At 44.8% G+C, this 14720-nt stretch overlaps 1 protein-coding gene across 1 annotated transcript in view; it reads right to left on the bottom strand.

The window, feature by feature from the left end:
* ipo8 (importin 8) overlaps nucleotides 1-14720 on the bottom strand; it is a gene marked incomplete in the record, with an annotated part of 477409 nt that overhangs the window by 364398 nt on the left and 98291 nt on the right. The window contains 1 exon segment of the mRNA XM_037695763.1: nucleotides 508-666. Within this exon segment, the coding sequence (XP_037551691.1) occupies nucleotides 508-666 (159 nt within the window).

Below are 14720 nucleotides of genomic sequence, written 5' to 3'. Positions count from 1 at the left end.
AGGCCCCCTCCCTCACAGTTTTTAAATCTCGCTTAAAAACACACTTTTATTCCCTGGCTTTCAGCACTGTGTGATCTGTGCTGAGTCTGTGTGCATCACACTGTGTTGGTCATGTTGTGGTTGTTGTTGTTATCCATTATTGTTTTTGTTGGTTTCTACTTTTTGGTGTCCTGTTATGTAATCTGTTGCTGTGTGCTTGTTCTGTCTGTCCCTGTACAGCACTTTGGTGTGCTTTGTCACTGTTTAAAGTGCTTTATAAATAAATTGGTATGGTATGGTATGGTAAAATGTTATCAAGTTATGCAAATGCATTGTTTATAACCCATACATTTAAACCAGGTGTATTACGGCAAAGAAACATCAGAAACATGCGTCAAGGCCTACTGTTGAACACCACTGAAATACGTAACCATCTCTTCATTAGGTGTCCTCGAAAACCACATGAAGTTAAGTACTTAAAATGCATGATCAGAGATGGAGAACAGCAGCACAAGTGGAATTACTCACTCGTATGTTTTAACCAGCTGATAGAGAGCAAGCAGGCTTCCATACCAGCTCCCACTGTGTTGAGACTGTAAATACAAGCCAAGCTTGTCTACGATGGCTGTCCAGCGCCCAGGGAAATCATGCTTGATGATGGCTCTCAGACACATAGTCAACTGGGCACTATGAAAAGGAAGAATAAAAATGGGTTATTTCAGAGCACATAAATTAGAAACATCTTCAAAAGAAATGTATACACACACACACACACACACATATATACATTGGGGCAAAAAAGTATTTGGTCAGCCACTGATTGTGCAAGTTCTCCTATTTTGAAAGATGAGAGAGGTCTGTAATTTTCATCATAGGTATACTTCAACTATGAGAGACAAAATTAGGATAAAAAAATCCAGGAAATCACATTGTAGGATTTTATAAGAATTTATTTGTAAATTATGGTGGAAAATAAGTATTTGGTCAATAATAAAAGTTCAACTAAATACTTTGTAACATAACCTTTGTTGGCAATGACCGAGGTCAAACGTTTCTTGTAAGTCTTCACCAGGTTTGCACACACTGTAGTTGCTATTTTGGTCCATTCCTCCATGCAGATCTCCTCTAGAGGAGTGATGTTTTGGGTCTGTTGCTGGGCAACACAGACTTAATTTCCCTCCTTCCATGGGTTTGAGGTCTGGAGACTGGCTAGGCCACTCCAGGACCTTGAAATGCTTTTTACAGAGCCATTCCTTCATTGCCCGAGTGGTGTGTTTGGTATCATTGTCATGCTAGAAGACCCAGCCACATTCTATCTTTAATGCTCTCACTGATGGAAGGAGGTTTTGGCTTAAAATCGCCCGATGCATGGCCCCGTTCATTCTTCCCTTAACACGGATCAGTTGTCATGCCCCCTTTGCACAAAAACAGCCCCAAAGCATGATGTTTCCACCCCCACGTTTCACAGTAGGTATGAAACTCAGCATTCTTCTTCCTCCAAACACGACAAGTTGAGTTTTTACCAAAAAGTTCTATTTTGCTTTCATTTGACCACATGATATTCTCACAATCCGCTTCTGGATCATCCATTTGCTCTCTGGCAAACTTCAGATGGGCCTGGACATGTACTGGCTTAAGCAGGGGGACAAGCCTGGCACTGCAGGATTTGAGTCCCTCTCTGCATAGTGTGTAGTCTTTATTACTTTGGTCCCAGCTCTCTGCAGGTCATTCATCAGGTCCCTCCGTGCTGTTCTAGGATTTTTGCACACTGTCCTCATGATCATTTTGACCCCACAGGATAAGATCTTGCGTGTGGCCCCAGATAGAGGGAGATTATCAATGGTCTTGTATGTCTTCCATTTCCTTACAATTGCTACTACAGTTGATTTATTCACACCAACCTGCTTGCCTATTGTAAATTAACTCTTCCCAGCCTGGTGCAGGTCTACAATTTTTCCTTCAATTTTTTGCCCTAGACAGGGTATGATTTGAAACATCAAAAAAACCTACCACAGCAAAGCAGCATAAATAGACGTGATACATGTACATATAGGCCAGTGAAGACATTTAATTTTAAGGGAAAGTCATAGAATGGTCCAGAGCCCCCCCCCCCCCCCCCCCCTCAGCTATTGTCCAAATAAGAGGTGTTATTTATCATCAGCTTGGTTGAGGTTCCATCACATGTCCACGGCCTTGGGGAAGGGAGAGGTGAGGAGACAGACAGAGCATCTTTGTTTTTTCAAAACATGCCAGGAGGAATTGAGATAAGTCCTCCATCAAGACCACAGTTTGGGTCAGGCAGAACTCAAGAATTGCTGTTTCTGCCTTTTAAAGTCTCATTGGTATTATCCTGTGATGGAAATTTTAAACAGCCGATTTGATTAATTAAAGTTGAGCTCACAGCTTCTCCAAGATTATTCCCACCTTCACGTGTGCTGCTAGAGAGTCCACAGTCCTGATCCATCCAGCTCTCTGATGCAGCTGCACATAATAGAGTCTGAGTTAGGGCTGGGTACCTTTCTAAAAAAATCGGTATTGGTACCGGTGTCGGTACATTCATTTCGGTGTTGGTTCCTGGATGGTACTTTTTTCTGTACCAATTTTGTAATTACTATTAATTCTAACAAGAATAAAATTACGTTACACGTTACAGTACAAATTGTGAGTTTTATTTTTTAACTTTGGTATTTCTATTCCAAGCAGTTTTCTTACATAAAAATAAATAAATAATGTCCAGGTCAAAAGACCAGTTTCAAACCAGTGACACGTCAGTGTCTAATGCTAACTGCTACACACTGAGGACCTTTTCACTTAGCAGAAAAATCAACATGTCTGCTTTCTCTGGACACAAACAAGCCCGCTCCTGGCGGATGGTGTCTCCAGCAGTAGAAAATGTTCACTCTGAGGGTGTGGATGAGGCTTGTTGCACACACAGATACCTGGTTGCCAATTTGATAGCATTGGCATAGTGTCCCTCACATTCCACCAGCAGGTCACTGGATTCACTGAGGTTAGGGTTGATGGCAGACTTGTGTACATCTGTGTCTCTTCCTGAATCTTCTCTGTGGTTCTCTGGGGTTTAGGGCTCCTATCATCTCCCTAATTGACAGGAGAACACAAAAAAATCAACAATAACATGGTTGTGTTATTATTGCTCAAAAACCATTATCTAGGCTGATAGATAAAGGGTTAACTGGTCAACAACATCCTTTACAGTTTACTTACCTCCACCATGCAGTCTCCACTGTAGAAAAAGGCAGCAAACTTTTAACAACAAAGTTAGTGACTGTCCTGTGGCCCCCACCTCGCTTTTCTTTTGTCTGTCTCTGTCCTCCTCACATCAAGATCAGAGGCTCCTGTGAGGAGAACATTAGCAAACAGTGAACAATAGCTGAAATGTTTAACCAGCTGATCCAATGGAAGAGCACAATTTTAGAAACTAAGCTTTATCTGTTACTGTCAATCTTTAGTTAGCTTCTGAGTTTAGCTAGCTACGTAGATAAAATAAATTTACACACTAATATCTTAAAAGTTAGCCTTACATGGATTCTAGTTTAATTCACCGTAATGTACGTGTTAAGCTGCAGTAACGTTAACAAACGTAAACTTACCAGCTGAAATCCCAGACACAGCTCCATTCTCGGAGTTCTTTGATAAGAGGAGTCTGGTCGTGGAATGTTGATTCAGGCCGTTCAACACTCAGAGGCTGACTTTAATACTGAGAGAAGGGGGGAGACTTCTGTCCTTCTCTCTTCTTGCAGAAAAACACGGAACAACTTTCTGCTTGTAAGCAGAAAGTTGCGTGTGTTGTCGAAGCCGTTGAACAACACACGCGGTGCACACGTGAACCCCATCTGTGGGCGTAACCAGCACCATAGACATACAAGCTGTAGGGCAGCTCTATACAGCTCTGGGTGTAAACATGTAGTCTGTTTGTTATATGTCTGTGTTTTACCTGCTGGCGTGCTGAAACCACGTGACACGTTGATATAAAAATATGTTTTATATCAATATATTAAGTTGCCTTTATGCCTATTCAAACATATACATTTTGTGTGTGTTACTTTTCAGAATTAAATGTCTAAATTGCCATAAAAGGCAAGGGTGGAATGATATAGGAATGATTATTTTGATGCTTTTATGTCAATTTATACTTATTTTACACTCATTTACATGTAGTTTGAAAACACACTTATACAACGTGTTATTCACATATTAGGGATTGTACTTTGTTTAACATGTCACAAAGACAAAGGGGGGAATGATTTATGTTGCCTTTGTTAATATTTGGGACATTCTTTGATGGTTTGCAGAGGGATGGAGGGGTGTGTGTTCCCTCTTTAGGAATGCTTTGTAAAAGTTTAAGGAGTATTTCTGGCTTCAGGGTCTTGGCCCGCCTTGAGGTCACCATGCTCCTTATTGGTAATAAATCACCAGCTCCTCATCCGTTGTTCTGGTAACCATCAAACTAGTTTTTCACTGCTCTCACGCGATCCGGTCAGAAGAAAGGTATAAAGGAGGTGTGACAGGCAACTTAAATTTGGAAGTCTTGTGTGGACCAGCGCGCGCGGTGCCATGCAGTTGATGATGTGATTCTTCTTTACCTGGGTCGAAAACGACTTCCCGGCCAGTGTCACGGTGAGAAGTTCTTTCATATCATTTTGTGTGTTAAGAGTGTACGAGTGTACATGTTTTTTGCTTGGCTGTTTTCTGTGGCAGGTTAATAAATGACACTTATTATTCCTAGCAGTAACAGTCTCTGGTGTTTTACTTTTTCCTTGTCTGAATATCTGTGCCGATCGTTCACGAGCCCTTTTGATAAAGAATTTCATAATACACACGTTACAGCCAATACTGAAACTTGACACCGAAAAAGGAGTGATGTTTCAATCCATACACCGACGCAATCCAGTCGGTGCTACAAAAGAACCTCGTTTCAGTATACAGCCCTAGTCTGAGTGCTGCCAAGCTTCGACACATCCACATGAATTTGTAGACAATCCAGATTTCACCAAGCCAAACAGCATAAAAAGCAATTGTCGTCATGAATCTAATTTGTTTCCGTCGAGGTAAGAGGGTCCTCCTTACCCTGACTCCTGTCGAGAGAAGTTGATCAATTTTGTTGAGAGACCAGCTGATCAAGTCCTTCGAATTAGGAAGGTATGCAAAAAAAAAGGCTTTATAAGTGTTGACAGGATGACAGGGGGGAGGGGGGGGGGGGGGGGGTACGAAGCGCCGGGAGACACGTCTGACTTCACCGCAGTACAGAAAGAAAAAAATTAATAAAAAACCAAAGGTTCGACTATCCGACGGACCCTCCTCTCTAGAACTCTTGAATAGACCTTACCAGGGAGGCTTAAGAGTGTGATCCCCCTGTAGTTGGAACACACTCTACGGTCCCCCTATTTGAATAGGGGGACCACCACCCTAGTCTGCCAATCCAGGGTTACTACCCCGATGGCCACGCAATATTGCAGAGTCGTGTAAGCCAACACAACCCCACAACATCCAGAGCCTTAAGGAACTCCAAGCGAATTTCATCCACCCCTGGGGCCCTGCCACCGAGGAGCTTTTTAACCACCTCGGTGACCTCAGCACCAGAGATCGGATAGCCCGACCTATAGACCCCAGGCTCCGCTTCCTCAGTGGAAGACGTGTCGGTGGGATTGAAGAGGTCTTCAAAGTATTCTGCACACCGACCCACAACATCCCGAGTTGAGGTCAGCAGCACACCACCTCCACTATAAATAGTGTTGGTGGCATACCACTTCCCGCCCCCGAGACGCCGGATGGTGGACCCGAATTGTCTCGAAGCAGTATGGAAGTCATTTTCCATGGCCTCTCCGAACTCCTCCCATGACCGAGTTTTTGCTTCAGCGACCACATGCCGCTAGGACTGCCGGTACCCATCAGCTGCTTCTGGGGTCCCACAGGCCAAAAAGGCCTGATAGGACTCCTTCTTCAACCTGACAGCATCCCTCACAGCCAGTGTCCATCACCGGGTTCGAGGGTTACCGCCGCGACAGGCACCAACAACCTTGTGGCCACAACTCTGATAAGCCGCCTCGACAATAGAGGTGCGGAACATGGCCCACTCGGACTCGATGTCCCCTACCTTCCCTGGAACATGCTCTAAGATCTCTCAGAGGTGGGAGTTAAAGCTCCGTCTCAAGGGAGATTCTGCCAGACGTTCCCAGCAGACCTTCACAATACGTTTGGGTCTGCCAGGTGTTTCGCTTACCTGAGCAAGGTAGACATAGGACAGGTGCCACGCCCTCACTGCAGCCTTCTTCTCCAACGGGTCTCAAAACTAATCCTATGGCTCAGGTGTTACCCGCAACTGTTTCCTAGGACAGTTTTAGTCTAAGGCTGTGTTGAGATGATTCACCCAGACTGTTAACTACCTACGATCCTTGCACCACACCCAAAACCTCACCTCGTGCCTCGCCTGACCTAGCAGCAGGAGTGGGGACATTTGGCAGACGAGGAAGCGCAAGTTAACGGTAGCTCATCTCCTGATTTAGCGTTGTAATTGTTATCTGATCTGGCTTTGTTTAAAATCCAGGTATAGGATTCTTGGATGTTGTTTTTATAATCAAAGATACGAAACCTTTTAAAACCTCCCGTGCTTCTGTTGTTTCTCTGAACCAAGTCTTCCATTTCCATGAACAAAGGGGTGTTGAAATAAGAATCTAGAATTTTACGTTTTGCTTTGCTTTAATCAATGATTTTGCCGGGGAAACAGCGGTATGCACAGTCCAACAATGATTACATTTGATTACAAAGAGGATAAATAACGATTAATACTCAGAGTTTAGTTATATTTCAGATGTTGATCCTTCCTGGGCAAAGCAGTTCTCTATTCCTAGGGCGGGGAAGCTGGAGGATGACTGTAGGTTTGCTCCGTTCAGCCCCAGATATTTTCCTTCTGGCAGGCTGCGCTCTGTGAGTTCTTCGGTCGTCCTGACTCACTCAAGCGCTCCAAAACCTCTACAATTTACCCACACTCTCTACCTGCCGCAATATGTTATCTCTCACCACAATGACAAATCTTTCACAACTCCAAGCAATTAAATTCAAAATGTAATTGATCTTTCTGCCTGCCAATTTGTAGGCTACCGCTCTAATTTGAAATAAATTTTTATTAAGGACAATATTGGTGAAACGTCTCCTTACCATCGCTTTTTTGGTGCAGTGCTTGTGGAGTTGGTTGGGCTAGGCGGACCAACTTCAGTGCTCACGAAATGATCAAGGTAGGTTTCCAATTGATACAGTTCTGGGCACTCCAGGGAGAGAAGGGGTGGTTCAGGAGAGGCTGCCCTCACATCCATGGGCTCGTTCTCAGGCTGAGCCACTGTAGGTGGTGGGTCAGGCGAAGTAACAGCTGGTATCTGATGCTGGGTCGTCACTATCAGGGTTGGTGCCAGATGGACGTTAGGTGGGTTTACATTCTGATCTTGAATTGCTGTCATTGCGGGAGTCGGAACCAGTGGTGGAGTGTCTCCCAGGTCTGCCCCTAAGGAGGCCGGCAATGTCGGGGGCAGAGTTTCTGATGATCCTTGCGTAATCCCGAAGGATGGGACTGGGACCAAGGGTAGCTCCGTGTACAGATGGATTGCCACAAACCTGGTTGCATTATGGAGGTGCTACCACTGGGCAGTATAAGGCTCATGGTGGGATAGCTCCCCTTCGCCAATAGGGCACCGAGTTCAGAGCCGAGGTCCAGATAACTTTGCAGGTACGTTCTGTTTCCATGCACACTGCAGCCGATACTTGCGGTAGGCTATGTGGCTCGTCTGAGACAAGAATCCCATTCACCGCAGTTCTGGCCACTAAGCCAGAATGACAGCACTGGCACCACCAGGATGAACCAACAGCCCAGAGATACTTCGTTTCTGTTAATCCTTTATGACAGAAACAGCAGGTTACTTCATGCTCCTGTAACAACAAAAGGGGGTAAAACAAGTTCTAACACTACAATAAAACTACTATAATATATTTTTTATTTTATTTTATTTATATTATTATTTTTTCTTTTTTTCCCCGCGTTCCATTGCTTTTCAGAGGCCTTCAACCGTTACTGGGCCTATACAGGCCATCAGCCGACATCAAAGACCTCATGGAGCAATGTGACCCGAAGTTAAACAAACAGATTAATGATTAATAATAGCGTTAGCGGGGGGGATTTAAGTATTGTTGGTTATACTGATTAAGTTTTGTATTTTCGGTGGATTGGGGGTTCAATCCATGGAGATTCCATGGCCTCCACTCCCCTCCGGTGCAGCAAGAATAAGTTCAGGTCTGGTTTTGAAGATGGCAGCATACGTCATCATCCAAACTATGATCAGTACTGTGGTACAGAGACCAGTCCAGTATAGCACAGAACAGACTTCCCAGGCCAGGCCCATCCGATTAGGATTGCTATTTTCATGGTCCAACGGTGACTATTTTGGAGTCGCAAGGACAGGGTTTGGTGCAGCAGGTGCGCTAATACAGTGATGGCCATGACGCCTTCCATCACTGCCGTCACGACTCTTCTAGCTGTGTTCCCACAGTTTGTGATGGGTAAAGGTAAGGGGGTGAAAGTGGCCACACACTCAAGGGTCACCACAATGGAGTCCACTAGCAGCCAAGCTGAGATCACTGCTATTTGTCAGAGTGAGAGCTTGACTCTTCCCAGTAAGTAGGTGACAAATAAGTGTGGCATTATTTTAGCTTTTTTCAGTATTACATGGGTCACGATTATCTTAGCATAAGCCTGGAAGGCCACAGGGAATCGCATTAATCGCCCTCTTCCCCATTCACCCGTGTGGCAGAAGCACATCCATGCAATCATTATTAAAAAATATTCTACTGTGCTACCCTTAAAGTAGGACGGACACCGTGGCCAGGAGGTCTGAGTGGGTACCGCAGTACTAACTGATTCTTCATGGAAGATACTCACATCTGTCGGAGTGCTAGTTGTCTGGCAGTCCATGATGATTGGGAGTTTGAGGATTTCTTGAGTTATGCTCTCTGCTGCTCTGGGGCGGATGTGAGACCGTTTCCTTGATGTTTCAGTTTTGAGCCAAGCCAGCGCCTGGTTCTAGTGGGAGTGGCTTGTAGTTCCTCCCACATGGGCGGCACATGGCCTTGAGGCCTTCTTGTAGGAGCACACGTCCTAATAAGGCAACAGCTATCACACCAACTAAGCTTGCCAAATAAGGCCAGATCTGAAGGAAAAGATCAACTATCCATCCCTCGACGGTTCTTCCGCCTTCCTTGATCACTTCTCCTACTCCATGTATTACTTCCATGACTTTACGGCCTACTGTGTAACTCACAGTTTCATACCAGGCACAGTTATGTTCTTCATCTCCCTGGCCACATTTTTTCCAACTTTCTTCTGGATACTGACATGTGAGATTAGAATAGATTTTGTTTGGGCCTACCCAATCGTAGCCATACAACTCATCGCCAAAGCATAGGCGTCGTCTCAGTGCATGTCCTTCGGCCAGAGCAATCATAGAATCAGAGACGAAGGGGACAATTACTCCTTGAATATTCTTCCTAGTTTTTAGCTGATACCCTAATATGACGTTAGTGCAACTTGTACCGTCGGGTACAGATCTTCTCCATTTTCCGTCATTATACTTCTTCCACACTACCTCAGCTGCATGAGTTGTGAATTCTTCTTTATAATGACTTCGACAGTAAGTTTCCCATCTGGGTAACTTGTAACAAGGCCTTTGGGCTAAGCTGAATACACACACATCTTTTTGCTTATTGCACTTCATATTCCATGGTCTTGGGCTGACATACCTGTCGGGACGATATAAAGCATTTGACCATATGTCCTGTTCTTTGGAGTAAACAGTAGCTAAGAATTGATACTTAATCCAATAGTTAGAGGAGTGTTTAAAGCAAGGGACTACCCATTCTCTTATTTCCTCCTCCTGAAATCCCCACCAGGTACGTGAGTCATCTCTATTGTGGTACTCATGCCAGGCCTGGAGCAATATTTTGATCGTTTTTTCTTTCTTTAGTTCTGTACAGTCATAGCGCCAGGTGGACATGACTGCTACCTCTGTTTCCCACAGTCGGCATCTAGGTGACGCCCCGCTACTCTCCCACACTGAGTTATTAAGGCTAAGGAAAATTCGTTCGGCTACACATTCGTCAATCTTGTAAAAATTGCTTTTTGGTGCACTAAGTAGCTCGTTTGGTTTGGGCAGCCTCTGAACATGCATGTCTGAGTAATATGGTCCCATCAGGCCTGTGTAAGTCCTGGTACACCCCTCCACAAAGTCACCTTAGAAGTGAGGCAAACCAGGAACCACCCATACCCATGGTAATGTCATGTTCAGCCAATCTTCGTGCCACGCATTAACAGGCTGAAATATAGCTGCCCAACTCCAGTAATAATATCGTTGATTTGCTACTGGGGTTATTGGTAAATAATTTTGAGTTTTACACTCACCATACAGATTCCAATAGCAGATGGGGAGCTTTGTTAGTCTGTGTTCCTTGCAATATTCTGTTGCATCCGTCTTAACTCCTTCGTCGGGTTTTAACTCTACCATCATTATCATGTTTGGCAGGGGTGTTTCAGGGTAAAGCTCCATAGGGGGTGTTACCCCATCAGGTCGTCTGTTAGGCTGTCCGTCAGTAGCATTAGGTTTGAGCACCTTCTTGTGCCTCACCGTGTGAATAGTTTTAACTCAAGTTCGGTTCCAATATGCTCCGGTGTGGTTTCTTCGAATGAGTGGGGGTATTTTGTCACAATCTAAGTGGATGTTGCCCCAAAACTTCCAACAAGGGAAAATCGCCTGACAGCTTTCATCCTTTGGTGGAGCGGGATAGATCACTTCACTATCCCAGTGGCCTTGGGGAGCCAACCCTGGCAGTGGTCGGCAGGCCCAATCACATTGCCATTCAGGTGGTTCTTTGTCAGGATGAATCCAAATACATCTTGTTGTTCTTTTAACTTGTTTTTTCAGGACTGCTATCCAAACTATAACTCCATCTTGCAGGACTAACTGGTCGGTGATGGTCCATGCTATTCCGGTCAGGTTCTCAGCGTCGATAGCTGCTATCCATTCAGGTGTGAGATTCAGCTTTTTCCTCCAGGCTCGATAGCCCGTTCCGTTACACTTGATTCCTTGTTTTTTTTTTTTCCTGCTATTCTACGGTGAAACCAGACGTGTTTTTCCCTCTCTCCCCCCCACCCGCTTCCCTGCTGCGCTCTTTTGTCCTGTGAACCCTTAAAAAGCCTGTCTTTTTTCCCTGCATACCTCTTAATTGGAAGGATCAGCTGGTCTCTCAACAAAATCGATCAACTTCTCCCGACAGGAGTCAGGGTAAGGAGGACCCTATACCTCTAAGGAACAAATTGGATTCATGATAACAACTAGATTCTACTGTTTGGTTGGTGAAATCTGGTTGTCTACAAATTCATGTGGAGGTGTTGAAGCTTGACAGTGCTCGGACTAAATGTGGAGCTGTGACAGGGAATTGGAGCAGCTGTAGCAGGACTGTGATCTCACTGGCAGCACTCATGAATGGTGGAATAATCTAGAGAAGCTGTGAGCTCAACTTTTGGAGTAAAGGATCAATTCGGCTGTTTTGGAGTTTCCATCAGAGAATATGTACAGCAAGACTTTAAAGGCAGAAACAACAATTCACGAGTTCTGCCTGACCCAAATTGTGGCCTTGATGCCGGACTTATCTCAACTCCTCCTGGAATGTTTTGAAAACAACAAAGATGCTTTGACTGTTTCCTCACCCCTCCCTTCCCCAAGGCCGTGAACATGTAACAGAACTTCAACTGAGCTGAAGATGAACGTCACCTCTTATCTGGACAAAGGCTGGGGGGGGGGGGGGGGGGCCTCTGGACTATACTACAACTTTCCCTTAAAAATTCAATGTTTTCACCGCCTATATGTAAATGTATAACGTCTGTTTATGTTGCTTTGCTGTGGTAGGTTTTTTTGATGCCTCAAATTGTGTCCCGTCTAGGACACGGTGTGAGAGATTTTTTTTATACCGTCTCTCCTCATGTTTTCTTTCCTTTTCTTATCTAAGCAAAATATTATTCTGAATAAGAATAAGAAGGCCGCGCTAATTATTTATAGCCGCAGCTTCGTGCACTCTGCCCATCTTCGGACGACTGTACGTACATATTCACGTTGTATCTCGGTGCAATGGCAATAGTTTATTCTGATTCTGATTCCACGTCAAAGTTTGATTTTGAATGGTCTCATTCTGTCTCCATGGCATGAAGATGTTTCTTCGAGTGATGTCCCAACAGGTCATGTTTGCATACTTGGATCTCCCGTGGGAGACCTTCACATGTGTGAGGCTCCATGGTCTTATTCCAGCTTGATGTAAAATAACCAACAACATTATAAAGCCTATTAACAATATGAGTCCCCGCAACAGGGTACGTAGACAAGCTGCTTTATCCAAAATCGTAATCTTTAGACAGTTCTTAGGTCGGTCGGGGGTCGCTTCATAATCATAATCGGAGTTGTCTGAATCTTCGCTGTTTGAATCATCGCTGCTCGGGTTTCTGTTTTTTAGAGGGACTATTTTGGAAAAGGGCCTGTGTTGCTCCTAGCTCTTGCCCTTTTCTCAGAGTGTCTGTTGACTGTGGTCACTCGTCCTTTAAGGAGTTCTAGATATAGTGGAGAGGGGTGTGGCAATACAGGTTGCAAACATTTCCACACCCATTTCCACTGCATCATCAACCATTCTTTGGGTTTGGGTTGGGGTTCACGTCTGTTCCATAATGGCTTGAAAGCAGCTTCCCACTCTTTTTGTTTTACTGGTCAGAGATGGTTGATTAGTGAATAATACTCCATTTCCTGTTGGCCCTCTTCAGCTAATACTTCTACTTGAGTTATTAGTGGCTGGCCCTTATACAACACCCATACTCTGTATCCTAATCTTGCTCTCGGACTCACCAACCAATTGTAAGGGGCCATCTTTCGATCCCATACTATTCTAAGGGGCAGGTGCTAGTTTTCTAACACATACCGCTCCAGTTTACATACCTTTCTTTGGATGGCGCTCACCATAGGTGGGCTTGTGGTCCAGATTACCATTTCTCCTACTGAAATTTCGAAGAACTGGCTCTGGTATGGCTCTCTGTAGTTAGGTCCCCACCTGAGTTTGATTCTTAATCCAGATATAATCAAATAAACCACATTGAATATCCATGGGGACTCTGGTGGACAAGAGCAGATAGGGGTGCTGTATTGGGGGAGCCATGCCAGGCTCCGGTTATATTTCTTTTGAGGTTCATCCAGGCGAGGTCTCCTGATGTACTGGGTGTTTTCATAGAAAAAGTTCTTGGGGGGGGGTCCATACAGAAAAGTCCTGTTGTGGCTTGTCAAGCCATATTACATCCTTTATGTTTATTATCGCTGGTATCTTTGGGCCTTTTCGATCATATTGAATTAGTGCGTTGTCTACAGCGACGTCAATTTGCTTAAGAGTGTATAATGTCTTCCTTCCTTACGGGCTTTATGGGACGAGCAGACATGACAGCAGTAGACTACTTTCTACCCAACGGGCATGGATGCTTCACTCTTGACTTCTACCGGAGCTCTGCCCTCTGCTTCTGTCACTTGTTCCTTATAGAGTTCTAGACATAGAGGTGATAGGTGTGGCACGTTTGGTCGTAATCCTCTCCACACCCACTTCCATTGGTGGATACGCCACATGATGGGCTCCAGTTGGGGGCTATCTAGCCCGTTAAAGATGCTGTTGAACGGGCTTTCTCCCCTGTGGAACTGGTCCATTGCTTCTTGTATCCGTTGTCTGGAATAGGCGCGTGATTTTGCCTCATACCATCTGTAAGGCTCGCCCACCTCCATCTGTGAAGTTACGGTGCTGACCAGGGGGTGACCCCGGTAAGACACCGTCGCCTTGTATGCCGGTCTCGTGGGGTATCCATTCCAGTGGTTGACAGGCGTAGAAACTCGGTCGTACAGATTCGCAGGGGTAGCCTAGTATTTTCGACCACTACTCGATATTTGTCACATTCCCTTTGATAGATCTTCGTTCTCAGGGTTGGGCTTGTCGCCCAAATTATCAGCTCTCCCACCGAGATTTCACAGTATTGTGCTTGGTAAGGCTCTCCGTAATTGGGGCCCCACTTGACCTTAACCTGCCATCCCAACACCTGCTGATAAACAACATTAAAGATCCACGGCGTTCCCATCGGGCTGGAGTTGTATGGTAACCCCCACTGCTCGCTTATTAACATGAAGCCAGTAATATATGGAGACGCCCTGGTGAGATCTGATTTTCGGAAGGTTCTTACACTCTAGCTGTGATAATTCTTTGTTTTGTTTGTAAAAATTGAATAGACTTTTCTGGGTCTGCCTAATTTTACCAGCTCTCCTCTGACAATCAGGGCTGGTTCGTATGGCCTGGTTCTGGATCTTTGAAATAACAAATTCCATACGTATTCGCGGGGTTGTTCATTAGATCTTGGGAAGAAGTCCATTTCGCCCGGCCAACACACCGGGGCAGTCCTCAACGTAGTTTCGTCCCATGACCAACATTCCTCGATGATTTCAGCTGATTTTATATTATTTCTTCCTTTCCAGATATGACTAGGGCATCTTATAACATCTTTTAACGATTGTCTTTCTAACCTTTTTCTGCGATGAGATCCGTTGATGAGTCTAGCGCTCCTTCGGTCGGTTTTTACTCGTTCGCTTTCTTGTCTGTGAGTTTCCATCTCCTTGGGA

The sequence above is a fragment of the Nematolebias whitei genome, chromosome 22, assembly GCF_014905685.2.
Source record: "Nematolebias whitei isolate Nwh7 chromosome 22, NemWhi1, whole genome shotgun sequence".
NCBI classification, from domain to species: Eukaryota; Metazoa; Chordata; class Actinopteri; order Cyprinodontiformes; family Rivulidae; genus Nematolebias; species Nematolebias whitei.
Note: the sequence above shows the minus strand (reverse complement) of the source record. Positions and strands in the feature narration are given on the sequence as shown.